This window comes from Ixodes scapularis, unplaced genomic scaffold, assembly GCF_016920785.2.
Source record: "Ixodes scapularis isolate PalLabHiFi unplaced genomic scaffold, ASM1692078v2 PGA_scaffold10__122_contigs__length_95168666, whole genome shotgun sequence".
Classification (NCBI taxonomy): Eukaryota; Metazoa; Arthropoda; class Arachnida; order Ixodida; family Ixodidae; genus Ixodes; species Ixodes scapularis.
The window spans coordinates 69,569,195-69,590,872 of record NW_024609836.1 but is presented as its reverse complement, the minus strand read 5'-3'; the positions used below and the strand labels follow the sequence as shown (position 1 = coordinate 69,590,872).

Sequence of the window (21,678 nt, the reverse complement as noted above, 5' to 3'; positions counted from 1 at the left end):
CGAAAATTACATTTTGCAGCGCTGTAAATTTAAAGGAAACAAAATGATGCAACATGTTTTTTTATGAATAAACACAAGAGTATGGTTGAAAACTATCACTATAAGTTTAAGAAATACATTCGAAAAAACTTTTTTTTTATTCCCCCTTGAAATTTCTTAACTTTGTAATTTAAACCACGTTTTGAGCGACATAATATTTTAAATCTTTAAGGTAAAGCAATGATCCATATATCATTTGAAAGAACGTTTTAATAACAATATATGAGATAACTTTGTAATTAAAACCACGTTTCGAGTAACACAATATTTTAAATCTTTAAGATAAAGCAATGATTTATATATCATTTGAAAGAACGTTTTAATAACAATATATGAGATAAATTTTAATATTTTAGCTATTCGATATTTGTAGATACCGGCTCAAAGATCTAATGACAAAATGTCAAAGATGCCATGTTTGCGAATATTTGACGCTAAATGTATGACCCCCACAATGCTGTACACATATCAGTCAATAGATCCAATGATCTATTATAATCTTGAAGTATTTGAGATTTCTAATATTTGTAGTTCGCGTAGTAGGTGTCACCAAACCTGACATAGGCGAAAACTTCAAGATTGGAATACGCTGTTCGGGCGCACTCCATTGTTGTTTTTTTTTGTTTTTTTTCTGGTTAAATATTATGTTTTTTATAAAATATTTTTTTTACTACGTTCCCTACACATCTTGAGGAGTAACATATAAACAAAACTAACAAAAACAAAACAAAAAAAAAACGTCCGGACTCGCGTGCATGATTTGATCTGAACAGCGCCTAATGGCGGTGTTAAATTAACCTTTCGGTGTCATCTTATATTTAGAAAAGGTGCACTTTCCCTTGATTTTTTGACGATGTGGATTGGTGCTTCAGATAATTTTGCTTTTTAGAGATTTCCTCCGCTAGACTTCAAGAAACGCTATCTTAATTATAAATACATCTAAGGGCATCGGTGGCCGGGTGGGCTAGCTCACACCAGCTCGGAGCACGTGGAGCTGAAGCTCGCGCTGCAGTATTCAGGGGTCCTAGTACAATCCCCACTTCTACCCTTTTTGATCTGATTAGCATGGTACTGGCGTGCGGTCATGCATCACTACTGCTTGGTGAAAGTTAAAGACCATACAAACCGAAAACGCCGTATGAGTTTTGGCATTAAGCAATGCAAAACGTCACGCTTGCATTGCTTAATGTCACAACTCAGACTGTGTTTTTTGGTCTAAACATATGTTTCGGCATCTTCATTCGCTGAGCTGCCTCCGTAAGTTGCGGTGATTGGCTCTCCGAGGTGGTGTGCGTGAAAGTAGACGCACAGACATTTTTTAGGATGTACACTCTAAAAAACGTTTGTGCGTCTACTTTCCCGCACAACACTCGGAGAGCCAATCACCGCAACTTACGGAAGCAGCTCAACGAATGACAATTCCGAAACATATGTTTAGACCAAAAAATGCAGTCTGAGTTTTGACATTAAGCAATGCAAAACGTCACGCTTGCATTGCTTAATGTCACAACTCAGACTGCGTTTTTTGGTCTAAACATATGTTTCGGCATCTTCATTCGCTGAGCTGCCTCCGCAAGTGGCGGTGATTGGCTCTCCGAGTGTTGTAGTGCAAAGCAGATTCAAGGGAGTTTTTTAGAGTGTAGGTCACAAGTTTCGCCTCCTCATGAGTACTAGACGCGAATGTGTAACTGGCAATACACGCGTAATCATGTTATTTTTTTAAACCTAAAACAGGAAGGGGAGGTACGAATCCTGCGACGTTTATCAAAACCGTTAATTGCTGGGAATTTTTTTCCTTGCTTCTTTTTTCTTGCTTCTTTTTGTTCTTTAGGAACCGAATGCTCGAGTCACCGCGTTATCATTCAAGAGTTCCTAGAGAACAAGGCCCGCCTCCGTTACGTCACGTACTGCGGGCCGTCGCTGGTCACATATCGGGCGCGAGGGCCGTGTCGGCGTTCGGCCGCGACTCGTACTCTGACTGATTGAACGCGAGTTTCAGCCGAGCGCGGACGCGGGTGTTCGTTTCCAATACGTGCGCCCTCAGCTGGCCTTCAGTAAGTGATGTCAAGAATTCAACAATCTGGCCTTGTTAACCAGGAGGCGTTGTACCACTTTGGCTGCGATTCGAGCAAGGAGAGAGTGATCCTAGCACGCAACCATCTGAACCGGCTGAGCCGTATGCGATCTCGACGTGAGCAGAAATATTTATAAATGCGCAGCGTGTCCCCCGTCCCCCCCCCCCCCCCCCCCCTTAAAAACAACAACAACAACAAACATTTAAAGTCTTTTCTTCGCCACAAAAACAAACCAGGCGCCGCCGAAGGCTCGTTCTCGGCCCAAATGAACCAGATCCCAAAGTTTCGGAGCTGACCATTATATTATTCAAAAGTTATAACTTATAAGTGACTTTCTGAACATTTCAATGGAAAAATGAGGCCCGTTTTCGCTCGATTTCGGTAACTGGCCCCCATTTGGCTTCATGTATTCAAGAGCGCTGTCGGTCGCCATTTTTCTAATCGAAATTTTAGAAACTCACATGACTTTTGATTAAGGTAACGGCATCTAGTACTGACCTCTGTAGCGCCACATTCGAACGAAGAATGGGCTTTCCGCAATACGTGCATCTTTGCGGTAAAAAAAAAAAAGGGGGGGGGGGAGGATTCTTTTAGCATACTACCTCCTAAAACGTCTGAGGGAATAGATTTTATGATCAAAGATGAACTGTTAATGCGCACATATTGCTTGCGGTGGACACTAAAAGTAGCAACAGGTGTCTGCGGATGGCGCACTTTTGAAGTGTCTTTTTTTTTTTTCTTCAAACATGGCCTCGATTAAGACAGTAAGAATGAAATGCTTTTGTAAAACATAAAAACACACGTAGAAACGAGGAAGAGAAAGAGAAAGAGAGACTGATAGATAAATTTGTCGTTAAAGAAAAGGACAGGCCCATACAAATCAACCTGTAAACCGGCTATGCATTGCCTTGACGGACAAACGCTAGTCGTACGATCAAAAAACGAACCAGGAGAGTGCAGGACAACACGGCGAGAGTGAGATTGGCATGCAAATCGTACAACGTAAACAAAAACGTCGAGGAAGAAGAAAAAAAGAAAGAAAGAAATCGACGGTAATTCTTAAGCGCAGTGTTTCGCCACCTGATTGATCGGCAAGCACGCAACTCGTTCTAATTGCGAACTCCTTGACCTAAGGACGTTTTTTTCCTGGAGGAGAGCCGAGCGGGGGCCGCCGCATTCCGTATGAGCGACGACCTCGTATCGTAGTAAACACAACCTTCTGGAAAATCCTCGGAGAAAGTGGCTCGCGCGCGGTCTCGATCGAGCTTCTCCGCCAAGTGGCGATCCTCTTCCAGGGCCGTCTAGGCGCGCTAGACTTCTTTTTTCGATTCACGACGGAAAGCAGGGGAAGCTACGAGCCATCCCAGCGAATACGGCGCAATGAACGAATCAGCTCCTTCTGCCCATCTCGAAGGTCACGTGGCACGCGTGTGGCGTGGGACTGGTTCCGACGGCTGGTTGTATGCACTGCAGCCGGTTTCCGGGTGAAGCGGAGAGCGGGCTGTCTGGCGACCGGCTGGGCCTTGCCGCCGAGCCCTTGGCAGGTCGGGTTTGTGCGACGAGGAAGCAGTTGTCGAAAGGACATCTCGACGGTCACGCCGGCATGTCCGCGCGGCGCGAAAGCGGCGAGCGAGTTATTTTTCGCGTTGGAGAATGTTGCGTGCTGTTGCTTTCTCCTGACAGGTGCCGACGACGCGAAGAGTGATTGTGGCCTTCATCGGGAGGGACGCGACGGCGGCGATCGCCGTCCACGGCCGCCTTGAGACGGAGCAACGCGGCGTGTCTTCGGCTTCCAGCGTCGGTTTCCCCAAGCGCTCGGAGGGTCTTCCTGCATGTCGGGAAGTGCGCGCGTTTGGAGCGCGCCGGTATTGAGGTGCATAAAAGACGTACTTGCGGAGTTTTGGCCCAAAAGCTATGTGATGTACAGTCGGCACGGAATGAAACGCGAACAAGGAGCGCATGGTTTTCGACCCACGTTGAGTCACCTAGAGACGCAACACCGAAGGTTTGGATGCACTGAGCAAGAGTCTAACACATCGAAGGAGGAGCCATCTTCTTGCAGCTCCCATCTGGCTCAGGTGGTGCAGCATCTAGCGAAAACCATGCACCCACTGTTCGCGTTTCATTCCGTGCCGACTGTACAACCGCGCGCACGCACGCGGACACCTCGCCTCGTTAAAAGTTGTGGCACGGTTCAGTTCTTTTTCACAATTTTCGTCGAGTGTTTTTTTTTTTCGAGCCTACTTTTACGCCTTATTCTGTGGGCGCTGTGAAAGTCTGATTCGCTCGAGAAAGCATGGCGAGCGAACCTGCCGTGAGAGCTTTCTGATCTAGCCGCTAGGGGCCGTCGATATTTGCGAGACGTCACCCAACAAGAGAGTGTTTCGTTGTGACACTACGACAAGCACTAAAAAGGCTGCGTATGATCGATACACTTTTACAAAACTTGAGCGTCTAGTTTCCCGTTAAGCACCTGGAAAAACCAATAACTGCAGTCTAGGGTTGGAGCTTTGGTAATTATAAGGCTAAATATACGTTTCGACTTAAAGGTCTAAACATTTTTGTTTTCACCAGGCCCACTGTTTACGCTGCGACACGCCATGGCGAAACCACCATGGCACCAAGTTTGACGTTTCGCCGGCATGGTGAAACGTCAAACTCAGCGCCAGAGCCTCCATATACTGCAGCCATTGGCTTTCCTAAATAAATCGAGTGAAAGCAGGCACCTTAGATGTCTTAGAGCATGTCTAGCGTCGAATTCGGAGAAATAACGATATGGGGAATGTCGAAACCTTTGAGCCGAAGCGTTGATGACTACAAGAAAAAACACTACTTTAATCACCGGTAACTGCGTTACTCACACCTCCCAGTTCCGAACGAAAATTCCCGATAGAAAATGTAGCTGGCGCTCGGGCCCAGTCCCCCGAACCTCCTCGTCTTCTTCCCGCTCCGCTGAAGGGTTTCTTCATCCATTCCCCAAAAGGGAAGAAAGTTCATTTTTAACCACTTTCTATCCCGGATACAAGTTGTATTGGTCGGTTTACAACCGCACCAGCGAGAAGACGGATCTCGCAGACTCGTACTCTTCCGTCTCTTCCGGAAAACAATGTTTTCACAACTCCCATCTTCCAGAGCTGGCGTAGTTGCTGGCTTTCGCGAAGAATAACCAGGTCCCCAACTTTGAGCTGTCGGTTTGACCTCCTTGTCTTGTACAGTGATCGGAGTTCCGTTAGGTACTCCTTTGACCATCGTTGCCAGAACTCTTTCAGGAAGTCTTCTCTGAGTTTCCAGAGCCTTCGCAGCGATTCTGCGTCTCCGTTTTGCAAGTCGGAGCCGGACGGTTTTGGTAACGACGTCTTTTCCCTGTCGTGAAATGCGACGGTGATAGTGGCTGAGGCTCTTGCGCTTCACTGTACGCGCAGGTCAGTGGTCGAGAATTGATGATTGCTTCCACCTCAGTGAGGAGAGTCACTAACTCTTCTTCTGTCAGGACTCGTCGTCCGATGGCTTTCTTCAAAGAGTTCTTGACTGACCTGATCAAACGCTCATAAAATCCGCCCCACCACGGGGCACGTTCTGCGATGAACTTCCATTGTATCCTGCTGTTTGCGAAGTAATTCCGCACTTCCTCATCTCGTAGAACATTCCAAAGCTCGCTTAAGTCTTTCTTGCTTCTCTTAAATGACAACGCATTGTCAGAGTAGATCACCCTGGCACGCCTCTTCTTGATACAAATCGTCGGAGCGCACGCAGGAATGTTTCTGCCGTCATGTCCGGTACTATTTCCAAGTGTACTGCCCTAGTAACTGCACACGTGAACAACGTGAGATATGCCTTCCTCTTTGTTTTCCTCGCGGTGACCCATACGGGTCCCGCAAAGTCAACACCCGCGACCTCAAAGGCTTCCGCTTCTGTGACACGATCTGCGGGCAAGGGCGCCGTCACTTCTGACATTGGTCTGGCGTTCAGCCGTTGACATGCGATGCATTTCTTGATTTCTTTTTTTTTATCATTTGCCGAGCTCTCACGATCCAGTATCGCTCCCGCATTTGCACGAGTGTGTCACGCACTCCCTCGTGCAATAGTCTACGATGTGCTCCAGTTATCACCAACTTCGAAAAGTGGTCGTCTTTCGGCAGCACAACGGGATGCCTTTCTTCAAAGCATTTATCGGAGAACTGTAGTCTTCCTTCTACCCGAAGTATTTCATTTTTACTAAAAAAAAAGAGAAATGCCTTCTATAGGAGAATCCGGCGGTAGTTTCTTGCCGTCTTGAAGATTCTTTATCTCCTGTTCAAAGGCTCTACGTTGTACGGTATTTATTATATATCTTTCGGATCTGTTAAATTCTTCCGCGGTTAATGATCCAGTTTGAGCGCTAACTCTTTTAGACTTCATTATAAAGCGAAGTACCCACGCCATTGTTCGCCGAAGTCGCATAGCTGTGCTAAACCGCTCAATTTCTGGAACCATCCTTTGGTCTGCTGTTGCCGTGAGTAACGCTGCCTCCTTTTTCTTCTCTGTTTCTTCTATATTTAATTCTTGCGGTTCAGACTTCTCTGGCCACCGCTCTCGTACGGTTAACCAGCTAGGTCCTTTCCACCATACTTCACTGTCGAGCAGCTCCGTGGCTGTGATTCCTCTGGTCACCAGGTCAGCTGGGTTCTCTTTGCCTAGGCAGTGTTTCCGAGAGCAAGGATCAGAGTTTCGCTGGATTTCAACGACTCTATTTTTTACAAACTGTTTCCAGTCGTTTGCTTCTCCGAGGATCCAATGAAGAGCTATCTTCGCATCGGTCCACAAGTGCACTTCGAGGACGTTCTCCTGCAGCTTGGTCTTAATGTAGAGGCTTAATCTGGTTGCCAAAAGACATGCCAAAAGTTCTAGCCTCGCTACAGAAAGTTCTTTTATACGTGCCACTCGAGACTTGCAAAGCAGGATCGTGGATGTCGTGGTGCCGGAATCATTCGTCATAGGTACGTATGCTACGGCTGCATACGCCTGAGGACTTGCATCGGCAAAGATGTGCAGGTTTGTCTTGATCGTCGATCCCTCTATTCCCCGTCTGTAGAACCATGGCACCATGACGTCGCATAGCAATGGAAGATCCGCACACCATCGGTGCCATTCACTGCGCAGGTCAAGGGGCAGTAGGTCGTCCCACTCCATCTTCTGTTTCCAGATTTGTTGAAATAGGATCTTTTCTCGCACGACAAATGGCGCGATGAATCCTAGGAAATCGTAGAGTCTGGCTGTAGTCTGTAGGACAAACCTTTTTGTGTCTGAGTGCTTCTCCACGATGTTCAGAACATCGTCTGGTGCAAATGTTAAGAAGTATGTGGGAGGGTTCCACGTTAGTCCCAGCACCTTGAAAACTCCCGCAACCTGCCCCAATGGTTGTTCCTCGTGGTGATTCGAGTCGACCTCATTTAAGAGCGTTTTCGAGTTAGACACCCACTTTGTGCAGCTTCATTGACGCTTGCTCGAAAATCGCTGTCGATTCCTTGAAGATCTTAGTGGCTTCTTCTTCGCTGGATGCACCGGTAAGAATGTCATCCACGTAAATGGAATCTTGCAGCAGCACCGCGGTGTCTGGATACTCTTTCTTCATTGTTTCCAGGTGATGTTTTATCGTCGCAGGCAATAAAAATGGGCTCGATGTAGTTCCAAAAGGAACTCTTGTCATCCTCCAGATGAGAATTGGAGGAAGTGGTCTTCCGAGCTGTGGGGTAGTTTGATACCACAGGAAGCGTAACGCATCGCGATCATCTTCTTGTATACTTATCTGAAGAAACGCCTTCTCGATGTCGGCCACCAGCGCGATACAATGTCTTCTGAAGCTCAGAAGCAACGCGACAATATCCGGGTTCAGGTTGGGGCCACTTTCCCAACAGTCGTTCAACGACTTCGAGCTTTTGTTATGGGAAGAAGCGTCAAATACCACTCGCAATTTAGTGGTGGTGCTCCTTTCGCGACAAATTGATTGGTGCGGCATGTAGAACTTCCGAGATCCAGTCCGCTCATCTGACACTTCTTCTGCAATTCCACCTTCGGTGTACTTCCGGATCGCGGCGTCATAGTCGTTGCAAAACACTAAAATGTATTCCAGCACTATCCTGTTCAAGATTTTTTCTCAGTCGCTTCAACATGGTGTCTTGCCATTGGATTGGAAGGTGGATAAGGTGGTTCCTGCACACAAAGGTGGCGATAAACATAATCTAGCTAGCGTCCAATCTCCATAACAAGTATACCATGCAAAATCATTGAACACGTCATTTAGTCATTTACTCTCAACTTGAAAACTTTCTGGATTCTAACTCTTTCTTTAACACATCAGAACATGGTTTTCGGAAGTTTTACTTATGCGAAACCCAACTTCTTACCTTTACTCATAATCTCCATGTCACACTTGACAAGGGTTCTAGAACTGAGTGCATAATCCTTGATTTTTCTAAAGCATTTGACAAAGTTCCTCACGCCCTTTTTCTCCGCAAACTTAGTAGCCTTTACATGTGTCCATATGTTCTCGCTTGTATAGACGCATTTCTGACTAACCGTCTACAGTTTGACCGCGCCAACGGAACTAATTCTCCATACTCGCCTGTCAACTCCGGTGTCCTACAAGATTCTGTACTCGGTCCACTACTATTTCTTATGTATATTAATGATCTCCCTACCCGTGTCTCCTCTTCTGTTAGCCGTTTTGCTGACGACTGTGTTATTTACAAAGAAATCCTTTACGACTCTGACATCTGTGCTCTTCAAACCTATATTAACAATGCAACCCAATGGTGCAACGACTGGCTTATGGAACTTAATATCTCTAAATGTTAATCCATGTGTGTCTCTCGTCAAATTAACATTTGTGCTTCCTACTCCATCAATAACTCTACCCTCTTTCCTGTGTCCTCCTACAAATACCTCCGTGTTCACATTTCAAACGATCTGTACTGGAATATTCATGTCGACTATGTCACGGAAAACGCTAATCAACTATTAGGATACATCAAAAGAAACTTTTTTTCTTTCCCCTCTTTCATTAAAGCTTCTCACTTATAAAACTTTAATTCGCCCTAAACTTGAATAGGCCGCCTCAATCTGGAACCCTGGTATCACCCTTGCATCTGCCGTAGAATCAATTCAAAATTGCTCCACCCATTTTACACTTTCTAACTATCACCGCACAGCTAGCACCACTTTAATGAAAGCATCTCTATCCTTGCCCACTCTTGCTCTTCGTCGAAAGACGAAGAGAAAGATTTATCACTCTAGCCCTACTCTCCGCCAAGCACTATTTTCTGAACCATTTCACATATCATCACGCAGCGATCATCAATTAAAAGTTGGAATCCCCCATTGCAGCACATCTACCTTTAATGCCTCTGTTTTGCCTCAAACCTCGATTGACTAGAACCGCCTTCCCGCAGCCATTGTCACAATCACTGCCTCAGATAAATTTAAGATGGCCATTACTGACCTGCTACATGATGTTTAGTAGTAAGTTTGTGTGTTATTTGACTTTTCATTGATATTTGTTTTATTTCATTACAAACCTGTTAAATGAATTATTTCGTGTAGTTTTTTGCTTTTTCATTGTTATTTGCTTTGTTCTATTTACTGTGCCCCACTCCTCTTTGTAATACGTTCGGGCCCTGAGAGACATAATGAATGAAATGAAATGAAATTCGCGAAAAATTGGGGCAGCGAAAATAAAGGGTTTGAGTATTCAAAAAAGTATCAAACGTTCATAAGAATATGATATCCTTGATCTTATTTCATTTATCTGATTTCAATGTTACATTAAAAAAGGCCATTGCTCTTTAAGTGTCTTAAATTTTACAGTATCGTACTAACAAACTGGTGCAAAAATGTAGACAAACTGGGTAACGCGAGTCAGATGACGTTTTTATTTGTATGTTCGACGGAGCGAAACAACTCCTCACAATAGAGAAGTACCCGTTTCGCGTATTCCCCTGGGGTCGCTTCGAGCGACCTCTGGGATAACTATAAAACACAGTGCTGAAGCCCTGACGGCCAGCGTCAAGCACAATGTGGCACGTAAGGGCCCGTAGCCCTCGCATCCTTCTGAAGTCACTCTAATCGGCGATTCAAGCCACCATATATAGTCCACTCGCAGACGATTGTTCTTTTTATCTGCGGCCTGCAGCACCTCACTCGCACGAGCGTCCACCGTGACTCGAGATACCTAGTCAATAATCTCCTCGTCGTTGGCCACTCTTCGGAGAAAGGCACTCGGGCAGACCTCTTTCTTCTCTTGTCCTCTGACGGCACCGACCAATCTACGCACTCCTCGAAGCGTCTCTCTCGTTGAAAGAGAACAAAGCTATCACAGCTGCATCTTGTTCAGACACTGCGGTTGACCGTCGCCGGGCAAGACCTCTTGTGGCAGTACACACAACCTAGGATAATCAAGGCCTGTGCGGGTTCGGGTCCAATTGATGATGATGATGATCATGATGATTATGCGGATTTTCACTCTGCACCGGGCGACCTCGAAAACAATTTTGTACCCTAGCCACTTTTTTAAGAAGAGCTCGCGCCATGGGCACGTACTCTGAGCATGTAACGGACACGAGGGCTGCACCAGAGTTCGGCGTGAACTCGGCTCAGCTCATATTGAGAACTAGGGTTGAGGTTTTCTGAGGACTCGGATCCAATCCCAAGCTTTGTGCCCGGATGGATGGATAGATGTTAATATCTATACCCTTTGTTAACGGGCGGTAGCTTTTGCCACCTAGTCCGAGAAATGGCGACTGCCAATGCGGTTCGATGGTGTCTCGAAAGAGGTTCATTGCCGAGTTGGCACCATCTGACTCTGATGACGTTCCATGGAGAGAGAGGAGGTCGTTCGCGAGTTTCGATCATTCTGGGCGATGCTGCACCGGTAGAAGGCGCACGTCAGCCGTCATCTTATCGAACTTTCTCCGTCGTAGATTTCTCGGCGAACTGGGAGCCGTAGTGGAGGAAGATGACGCGGTAGCAGAGGGACTGGAGGGCATCCGACAGGGTGGTGGGTAGGAGGGCCAGGAACCGCAGGAAGACTGGCCACAGGCTCTTGTCGCTCATGTAGCGGGCCCGAGGTCGGGCCGCTCCCAGCGCGTGTTCGATGTGGCCGAAGACCGGAGAGTCGTCCAGCGCTTCGGTGCCCAGCATGCCTCCGCTGTTGGCACGACCGCTGATGAAGGCCGCCATGTAGGGCTCGTAGAGGCTCTGCTGTTCGCTGTTCATGGCGTTCCACATGTCCTGCGGAGAAAAAAAAAAAGCGCAGCGGCGAGATTAGTCGTGCTAGCCGTACATGGGGACACAACGCAGTTGTGCGCTTTGTATACTTATGGCTTACGGGCAGAATTCTACGATACTCGTTTCTAGTAATCAAATAACTTGTAATAAACTGCTTTTAGGAGCAATTCTGTAATCGTTTGAACACATTTATTAAGAATTAATTGCAAGAGTAATCTTTCTCCTCAGTTTTGTTTGTAAAAGTTTCCTACCAAGAAATTCTCGAACAAAGTGTCTCACACGAGGATTGTTTACCAACAGAAGTGTATAAGGAGATGAGAAATATAATTTGGTGATTCTATGTCATTCGATAGTGGACGGCACGAAAGAATCGTTTTCAAACTGGCAGAACAACCTATCATTTTGAAAATTTGAAGGAATCGAGGAAGTAACGGTTACTTGTTCAAGTAACGGCCGATTACTTTTCTACTCGAGTAATCAAATAATCTAATTTAATATCTTTTTTTTAACTTAGTGTAATTGTAATTGTAATCGTTAACTTTTTTTTCTAGTAATGTGTGCAAGACTGCTCGTGGTCATGCCTCGCCCAGTCATTCTTGTTCACCTTCCTTTTCCTTCGAGTATACGACAATCAGCATATGTTTACATTCAGACTAGGCTCCCCATCTTTCCTTTATTTATTTTTCTCTCTCTCTCTTTCTTTCTTTAAAATCTACGCAATTACCTACGCAAGCTTGCCCCCGCAGCCTTGAAGTCGAGCCTCATGAAGGAAATGAATGACAGTTGTTGTTATCGCGAAGTTGTCAACCTCAAGGATGTCCGAATATGGCGAGTTTTCGTAGTACAATAAACATACTCTCTCCGAGAGCGGTGACTGGTAGCCGTATGTTGTGCCACAAAGATGTTCAATCTCAGAGACATTTCCACGGGCTGTATGCGGACCCCAGGTATTGCTATGGTACATGTCCCATTAGTAGCGTGTCGCTATACGCTATATGCAAAGTACGCGAACATACTTTGGTTTTCCCCAACAAAAGATTTAGCGCAAACACGAGTGGTTGTCTTGCCTTGATGCACTAAACAAAAACGCCGGTAAAGTAATCAGGAGAGCCGGGTGTAGATTAAAACTTTTAACCCGGTTGATTGCCACCCCTCAATCGATTAGTCTGCTGTGTTAAACTCCAGGCCATTTGAAAGTGTGTGAAACACATTTTCTAGAGACCTAGAGAATGTCAGTACTACAGATTTTTGTTTTGTTGATTATACTATGTCGTCAATGAGAGGTCGTATATCCTAATTTGGAATTTGTCGTGTTACAACCGACAAATATGCAACAGGAGTAAACAATTTTAATAAATAAAATATTATATAGTAATATTTAACCTTATAATTCCATTTCATGACATCCAAGTGGAATGCTAAAGTGCTTTATCTTCGAAGAGAACGGTGTGTCCTGTTACAGTGAAAATATGAGCACCAACTAATCAAGCAGGCCTTTTTTTATTTTCCACAGAACCTTTTCATGCCATGAATATTACTGATTGGCCGGTTAAAAGAAATGATGAAAATTCAAGTCTCAATTAGTTAATTGGAAGGTTAATCGATCAATTGTCCAGTCCTTGTAATGAGGTAGGTACCACAATTTTTTGGGTCATACTTTTGTCTTTGTCTTGGAATTTAGGGCATCGAAATCTCGAAGAAGCTGACATAAAGCCAAACTTGATGTTCTAGGTATATTCTCCCTAATTCGCCAAACAAGTTCCAACGTCAGGCTAAGCAGCTTCACCGCAGGTAGTGTGGCTGTGATTTGGTATTTTTTGGGCTTAAATCGCCAGATAAGTGCCAGAGGTAGGCTGCACTTTTGAGTGTTCAGTTTTTCACGTGGCAACTTTGGGCTCAAATTGCCAAAAATGTGCGGGATCAAGGCTTCACTCTGGGTTGTTTGGCTAATGCGTAACAATTTTGGCTCAAGTCTAGCAATTTGGCCAATATCTGACGAGCAAAAAATAAAAAAATAAAGCCATCAAAACGCCAAAGAAAGAAGAAAAAAAAAAAAAACTTCGTCACTATCTAACGCTTGGGAGAAGAATCGTATTAGGCCCAACGCTGGAAGCTGGAAGCGCGTGCACGGAAGCTCCTTGCGTTCAGGCTTTGCTCGAGCGTGCAAGCTGGGGTGAAACGCACAAAGCGCTGGTCTCGCGCTTCTAGCTTTGGCTTCGCTCGCAGATAAATTGAAACGAAGTAGTTCTAAGTTGGGTTTTTTTTTTTTTTCTGGCATGCTTCCTGGGTAGGCATCTCACCTGAGCGTGTGACTTTTGAGCCTCCAGAATCCTGGTGTGCTTGACAAGGTCTCCCGGTCGGATGACACTCGCGTAGGCGCCGTGCCTGGACAGTTCTATTCTGAGGACGTCACAGAAGGTCTCCAGGGCAAACTTGCTGGCACAGTAGACGCTCATTCCAGGGAAACTGGACACGGCCATCACGGTCGTGATGGTCACCAGTCGTCCTAAAGCGACAGTGAAATTCCGTCATGTCCAGAGCCAGTGGCGTAGCGAGGAAACTTTTTCAGTGGGTGTTTGTCTCTGCTCAAGCCATTCGAAAGACAAAACAACAACAATAAAAAAGAGAAAGGAAGGGAAATTGCACAAACACGATTTTAGTATCTTTTTCCGTTTCTTAGAAAACAAAAATTCGAAAATTTTGCCACATCTCCTTCGTCCAATCTTTAAGAAGGGGAACTTTAATGGTGAACAACGAAAACACGCAGTCATGAAATACAATGCAATGAAATACAGTCATGAAACACAAATGCATTGAACAAAAAAGTCCAAAGAGGCTCACAAAATATTCCGGTGCGTGCACTTCTCTGTGGAGCACTCGGGTATCCAATGACTGAGAAATACGGAAGGGTGCCAGAGAATAACGAAATGTAGAATACGATTAAACATAAAAACTGGAATGCACACTGGGGCAATGGGCAAGTGAAGCGTTACGCTCATTCTCCTTGCGCTGATCATAAGTTACAGAAATTATTGTGTTATGGTCATGTTACGGGTTCTTTCCGTTCTTCGTTGTCGTTTTACGAGAAAGTGGCAGGGAAAAGTACCGGTACCTATCAGTTTGGGGGGTCTAAACATTTAGTGGAAGCCGCCGTCTTTCAATAGAAAGAAGCGAGAAGACTTTTTTGGGGTTGACTTGGACGATAATGCAATTGATGCAAAGGTGCAAGCGAGCTGGACAAGAAGGACAATAATAATCCCTGGACAAGTGGACAAGGCGGACAAAGGACAAACACAAAACTCCAAACACAGCTAGGTGACTGGTGCGCGACCGGAAAAATTTTTTTTTCGGTCATGCATTAGTCATTTAGCTGTGTTTGGAGTTTTGTGTTTGTCCTTTGTCCCCCTTGTTCCCCATCTCCAGGAATTATTATTGCCTGGCTGGGATGTTCTGTGAATGTTCAGAAGCGCAGCCCCAATACTCCGTTCACCTCAAAAACTCGATGACATGAAATTGTCATCGGGTCATTGGAACTCAAAGGGTAGGAGAACTTGAGTCAAGCCGCCTGTATTCTCCGAGGCGAGGTCAGCGTCCTTCGAGGTCATTATTTCGCGGCTTTTATAATGTCGGGTGCTGAGCCATTCGCATCTGCGAGCCTGAAGACTGGCTTCAGTTACTAACACCGCCGAGTTCGGCGAGAGCTCTTCAGAGAGCCGGAGCCAAACTTATGCTTATCACGCAGTCCACGGACAGTGTCGTCGTCTTCGCTTTGCTTTGGAATGTTGTGGGCCCGGCTTCTCGCCGTTTTGGGTTGTCGAACAGAAAGAAAACAGGATTTTTTCGATGCCACAACAAAACGGCGAGGCACAAAAAATAAAAAAAAAAAAAATAAAAAGAAACTGACACCGGAAAGGGGTAAGAGAAAAAAACATACAATTTCGGGGGGTAAAGACCCTTGAACACCCCCCCCCCCCCCCCCCCCCCTGGCTACGCCACTGTCCAGAGCATATTTTTACGATTCGAGAACTCCTTGCCGAGGAAGCGATGTGCTCTCGCAGTTAACGCGATTGATCTAGTATTTCAATGAGCGCTTGAAACGTGGTCCTGATGAAACCTGAGAGAAATACCTGGCAAGTCAGCAGCCCCGATGAATGAACCACACTTAATAAAGAATGAGAGTGCCCAATCAAATAAATTCCAGTGGCATCTTGCCCACGCGCTAATGAAATGCATTAAGAAGGAGGTCTATGGCAGGAAAACTTGAAGGAAGCGACTTCAGGAAAAGAAAAACGCCTCTCAGTTTTTGGCGTTGTTTTCTTTCTCAGTCGTACGTTGTTTAGTTTTATTTTATTTTGCGCCTAGTCAAGCGACGGACTCAACGATGTCGTGATCAAATAACAATAAGGGTAGGATCAGCCAAAGAACTTGATCGACTAACTGTGCAGTTATTAGCGTATGGTTGAACTAAACAGCGGCACAGAAGAATGTGGAGAATTAAGAAGAATTATCAAAACCTAAATCATAAAATACGGCATCAGAAATGACTGATACGTGTCTTATCTGCCAATGAAAATAAAAAGAGCGGTACTACCTTTTTCAGATAACTGCGAGCAGGTGAATTGTATATGTGGACTCGTTGATTCTTCCCGAACCTGTCCTTCGCGGCTATTTTGGATTATTTTGTCCCATGAAGTTCGTTCAAAAAATGAAAACAGAGCAAGAGGCAGAAGTTCAGACGTCCTGTTAAAGAGTGTGAATGTTGATTTCTGGTCCCCTAGCTAATGTCTTCAACAGCGATAGCGAGTGAGGGAAACGAAATGGTAGCGGCTTCTGATCCGAGCGCCACTGATAAGGTGACGTCGTCATCAGTTTTTAATAAAACAAACAGCACTTACACGCCACCGCAGTGAAAAGGCGGCAAAATAGAAGATCTTCTACGATCTTTTTCTTGCAACGCCAGCCTTCAAATTGCTCGGCTGCTCTTGAGCGGCAAGCATGGATGACAAACACACCACATACATTAGGCAAGGACACGCTTGTCGTACGTGATCATTTCTGCTCTTGCGAATGCAGGGAAAGCATGAGTGACACGCGCTTGACACACTACGCACTGGGCAAAGGTATGCGTGATGTAAATCTGTTTTCACCTTTGCTTTTGCGGATGTAAGGCAGGCAGGCTTTGGACAATCGCAGAGTTCCCAGGACGTTGACCCCGAAGGTATTTTCGACCTGCTCCTGTGTCATCCACTCGAACTCGCCCAGCACGCAGACTCCGGCGTTGTTCACTAAACCCCAAAGTCCTGTAAACATATAAAAAAACTTAATAATTAATTCTTTTATTGAGATAGAATTCAACCAACTCAGAGCTATGTTCCTGGGATGCGGAAAACTAAACCGTGACCATAAATTAGCAGTCTGTTTCAAACATACCGGAGATGAGAATGTAAGAAACCTTTTACCATATGACAATTCTGAACTACTGGTTGGAGCTGAGCTAGTTGGTTTAATATGGTTTATAGCCCAGCTGTTGTGTATCGGAGCGCAGCTCTTGGGCGCTCGTTCCCGTGCTTTGCGGCGTCGACGTCACCGTCGGCGTAACCGTGCGCGTTGCGTTTTGGGTCGTCACACACCTATACACCAATTCAATTCCCCGCCAAATGTAGCGAAGAAACTGAATTAGTGCTTAGGTCTGTGAAGTCCCATGATGCAACACTGCGCATACAGTTTCCCCGCTAAATTTAGCGGTAAATCTGACGTCACATGACCTCAACACATATTTAGTTTTCCCGCTAAAATTAGCGTGGAATTGAACTGGTGTTGAGATCACGTGACATCAATTTTCCCGCTAAATCTAGTGGAGAAACTGAATTTGTTCATAAGTGGGATGACATGAAGTCTTGTGACGCTATTTTGCCCACTAAATTTAGCGGGGAAACTGAATTGGTATTAAGGTCATGGGGCGTCAATTTTCCGACTAAATTTAGCGGGGAAACTGTGGGAGTAGGGGAGGGTGCGGAGGAAAAGGAGGGGAGGATACAGAGGAGGGGGTATTAAGGAGGAAAAGGAGGAGGGTGCAGAACCAGTCTGTGAGGAGAGAGTGAGAGTGAATTTGTTTAGCACGGTGTATCGCAAAGTCAAAATACCTCAAGAGCTGCGCTCTAATTTCGCGTTACAGAAATTTGTAAACGTCTTTTATTTACTCTTGTTTATTAGTGTTCAGCTGGCACCGCCCAACGACAATTCTGAAGGTCATTTCTGCAAATCAAAGCGTTAGTAATGCAATGTATGCTATTAGAATGAGTTCAACCATGATGCTAGCATGCATCCACGTCGGTTTATATCTACTCGGCTTATCAAAGCTTCGTATTTTTTCTTTACAACTTCCACACATTTTTTTTTTTTCGCAATTTACACCGTGGAGGCCGGGAAGGTTTTGACATGATGCCAGACACTCTGCCTCCAGTTTGAACCCGGCCGTCTTTTGTAAAGTATGTTTGTGATACGCCATTTCTATTTTTTAATATTTCAACCTCTAGGGACAGATACAATCGGTCTCTGGTGCGTGCCAATAGTCCCTGGCAGAATCAGAACGGCAGGGTGTCTATTTGTAATGCCCGGTCTCTCGCACGCCTTTTGCCGAGCTTTGCCTTCAATCGTGCCTTGCCTGCGCGTGCACACCCAAAGCTCGCGAGAGGCCGAAGTATTATCGAGGCTAGGAAAGCTCGTGCTGGAGGCGGGACAGCTTTAATAATAATAACGTTTTTTTTATTCCTTTGAAAAAAACACTAAGAGTAGCTGGCCCACAAAAGCAAAGAAGATATGGCTTGTCTGTGAGACCAGGCAGACCAAAGCATTTATAAATACAAGGAATAGGTCACAGTATTACAAGTAACCCTATAAATAAAGTAATGAAACAGAATTGTAAAACAGCAATCTTTGCGCCTAGTAAAAGGAACTACTCACCACATGCAAATCAAAACAAAATCACTGAACACTGAAATACTAACAGATTCTCAACACTATACGACCTCACGTGAAACATACCATAATGAACAATAATTGAACATCAACATCGCATAACATTCAGGAAAAAAACACACTAAACAACAGGAAATCAGGTTTAACATTCTAAACACCACTTCCTAAGAACTTTATTTGCCGTTCGGATGGATGATATACTACTCAAATTATCGGGTAATTAATCAAAAAGGAAAGAAATATAATGCCGCTTTATTTTCTTTCCGTAGTTTGTAAATATTCTGAGTATTACGTACCTTTCTGTGCACCTCAGATTTCTTTTTTTGACCTCAATTTTCGAGCTCTTATCGTAGTAATGCCGTGTTAATATTACATATTCATACAGTTTAGAAAAATACATTATATTTAGTTCATTTACTTTCATATCCATTACTAGGTCAGGTTATCATACGTGGTTCCGTACGCAACGTTACGCGCAATCTGTTTGAGTAGTTTGTCTATTCCTAGCTTTTTATTTCCTGCACATTGGTCGAAAACAGTAATACGGTATCGCAAGATCGTCTCTTTAGGCCATAAGAACAGTTTTCCTAACGTTTATATCACGAACGCTCTTTAACCGGTGAAGGAACGTTTTTTACTACGCGAAGCCTTTTTTTTTTTAATAAATTCTATGTGATGGTTCCATAAAATACGTTCGTCAAAAAATATGCCTCAGTATTTTACAAAATGTTCGTAAGGAAGTGCTTTACTTTCGCAAGGGTAGCCATGCCCCAAATTTAAATAAATACCTGCCATTAGCTTCACCTGTTTATGGGGATTACGAAAATACATAATTTTCCTTTTGTTGTTATTTATTGAAATAATATTGGCATGAAACCACTGCAATAGCATATCTGCGTCCTTTTGAAATATTGAAATTGCGTATTCGTACATGTCACATAGTAATAGTAGAACTATATCGTCTGCATATAAAAAGATTCTAGACTGGAGCGGTAAAAGACTTAACTAATTTATGTAAATGTTAAACAGCAACGGGTGAGAAGTGCTCCTTTGAGGTACACGTCCACACTGAACCCGAGGTTTACTACTAACAGAATTTTCTATTTTCACAAACTGAAATTTGTCTGTGAGGTAGTCATGGAAAAAAAATCATAAAATGGTCCTTCAAAACCCATTCTTTCAAGTTTTCCTAAAAGTAATGTAGGATCGATGATATCGGACACTTTCGATATATCTAGGAATAAGAAAATAGCAATTTTATTGTTATCTAATATATCGTTGATGCAGTCCGAAAAATCCTCCAAAAGTGCGGTTGTGTTTTTATTTTTCGGAAACCCGTACTGCGATTCAGTAATAGGAGAACATTTTTTTACAGAAGGTATTCACATTTGTCTGAACCCATTTTTCCATGATATGCGAAATTACTGGCGATATTGATATCAGTTGGTAACTCATGAAATCCTTTTTATTATCGCCTTTGTAAAGAGGCCTAATTACTGCAACTTTTTGCTCTTTAGAAATGTTTCTTGTAGTAAGAGAACCGTTAATGATTTTAAGTAGAACTTGTTTTAGATGATATATAATATAACGTAAATCTCGCACACGTATTTTGCGTATACCTGATGACTTTGTTATAGACATAGAATTTATGACGGTTACAAGATCATTCTCACACATTAGAGGCAAGTACGCCGAGGTTTTGTGACTGAACTTGGGAACGTATGATTTTATTTCTACAGGTATAATTTTCTTTCTTAACTCTTTAACGCCATTAATAAACGAACCATTAAAAGAGTCTGCTAAATACCTTCCTGACGTTTTCAACTAGTGAAGGACTCGTGAGTTCTAGTTCCTTCACAAATGAGACAGCGTAAAAGGCGCGCACTGTCAGACCGCATTGGATGTTTTCCCCATCCTTTCCTTCTCTCCAATAGCCTTTTCGCCATACATCGGACGAGCAAAACAAGCACCGCTCACCTTTCTCCTGAACTTCCGCCTTCTTGAGCGCTTCCCGAACGCTGTCTTGCTTCGTGATGTCCAACTGGAGCACGACCACAGGATGTGGACCATTCAGCAGGGACAGCTTCTTGGCTCCATCGCTCTCGTCAGACAAGCATCCGGCCAGCACTTGGTAACCCGCCTTGTGGAGCCGCTCGGCAGTTCTTAGTCCGATGCCGGAGTCACAGCCACTGACCAGCACTCTCTTGCCATGTCCGGTGAAGCGGACATCCCTGAAGATGCCACAGTCCGGAGCGAAGAAGAAGCTGTAGACCGCAGCCACGATCCTCGTGAAAAACTCCAGGCTTCCCAACATTATGGATGTCTACTGACTTACGCTCGACTCGTCAATCGCTTCGCAGTGGCCTGCGTGCTCTCTCATAAGTCTTCAGGCAACGTGACTTATCGTACAACTTCTTCCCTTCGGCGCCTGGTGTTGATATTGTAACGGAGCAAGCCTTAGTGGTTCTGTTTTAGTGTTCCTTCGAAGCTAGCTTAATTTTCTCCGATGTTTCTGTCGGCCAAAGTTTGCCCGAGTGCCTTGCGAGAAGCGCTTCGGAATCAGATGCTCGGAGAACGGTTGCTTTGCACCGGTTGGGGTGCCGTCCTTGGAGCAGCTCCTTTTGACTGATACTCGGCGTCCTCCCTCTCCTCCTCTGACGGTGACCTTCTCGCTCACCTTTTAGCCGATAGGTGATAAGGGGGTCGCCGAGGGGGAAAAAGATGAAAAGGGTGAGGGAGTCGAAACGGGCTGGTGAGAAGGAACAACTGTGAAAGAAAGTTCTCTTTCGACCGGCGTCGATTAAAAAGAGGTGAGGCGCGCGATAGGAATGAGGATGGCGGTCTGCGCGTGCGGTTGGCTGCAGTCAGATGACTAGGGACGGACATTTTGTTGTTTCGTGCAATGCATTCGGCGCACGTCATTAGCTGTGAACTGGACGCACGGATATGTTGATATGGCCTTGGTCGGGAGATGAAGGTTCTGTCCCTTCTCGATCCGCGCTAAACGTGATGACGCTACGATCTGGTGATGAGTGCGTGACGGACTACCTGTCAAGGATTTCGAAAGGATCTACGAGGAATATACTTTTCCGACTGTGATTTTTTTTTCTGTCGCATCCTGTTTACTTGTTGTGCGTTACGAGGCCAGTTCCGCGTTCGTTTTTATGTGCTTTTCACACGAGGGACGCTTTTCGGGGAGGGATATGCGTGACGTCGTGATCGGCAGGACCAGAGGGACACCCTCCCCGACTCAAGCATTCACGCGAACGGCAAAGAGCCGAGAGGGATGTCAGTGTTATCAGACGCATTTAGCCGAGAGGGATGC

The 21,678-nt window shown here is 44.9% G+C and overlaps 1 protein-coding gene across 1 annotated transcript; it reads right to left on the bottom strand.

The window, feature by feature from the left end:
- Nucleotides 1–11,045: 11,045 nt before the first annotated feature.
- LOC121834861 (retinol dehydrogenase 7-like) lies at nt 11,046–20,667 on the bottom strand. Its single transcript, XM_042288760.1, has 4 exons — nt 20,331–20,667; nt 16,523–16,675; nt 13,676–13,881; nt 11,046–11,378 (listed from the first exon to the last, which is right to left on the bottom strand). The coding sequence occupies exons 1-4, from the start codon at nt 20,665–20,667 to the stop codon at nt 11,046–11,048; spliced, it is 1,029 nt and encodes a 342-aa protein (XP_042144694.1).
- Between the last annotated feature and the right edge of the window lie 1,011 nt (nt 20,668–21,678).

Excerpts from the sequence above, each read along its gene's own strand:
- LOC121834861 (XM_042288760.1), bottom strand. The coding sequence starts at position 20,667 with ATGTTGGGAAGCCTGGAGTTTTTCACGAGGATCGTGGCTGCGGTCTAC. Across the intron at positions 13,882-16,522 it reads TTACATCCGCAAAAGCAAAG|GACGACTGGTGACCATCACG; the intron begins GTGAAAACAGAT and ends CTGTCGCTTTAG. Across the intron at positions 11,379-13,675 it reads CTCAAAAGTCACACGCTCAG|GACATGTGGAACGCCATGAA; the intron begins GTGAGATGCCTA and ends TTTTCTCCGCAG.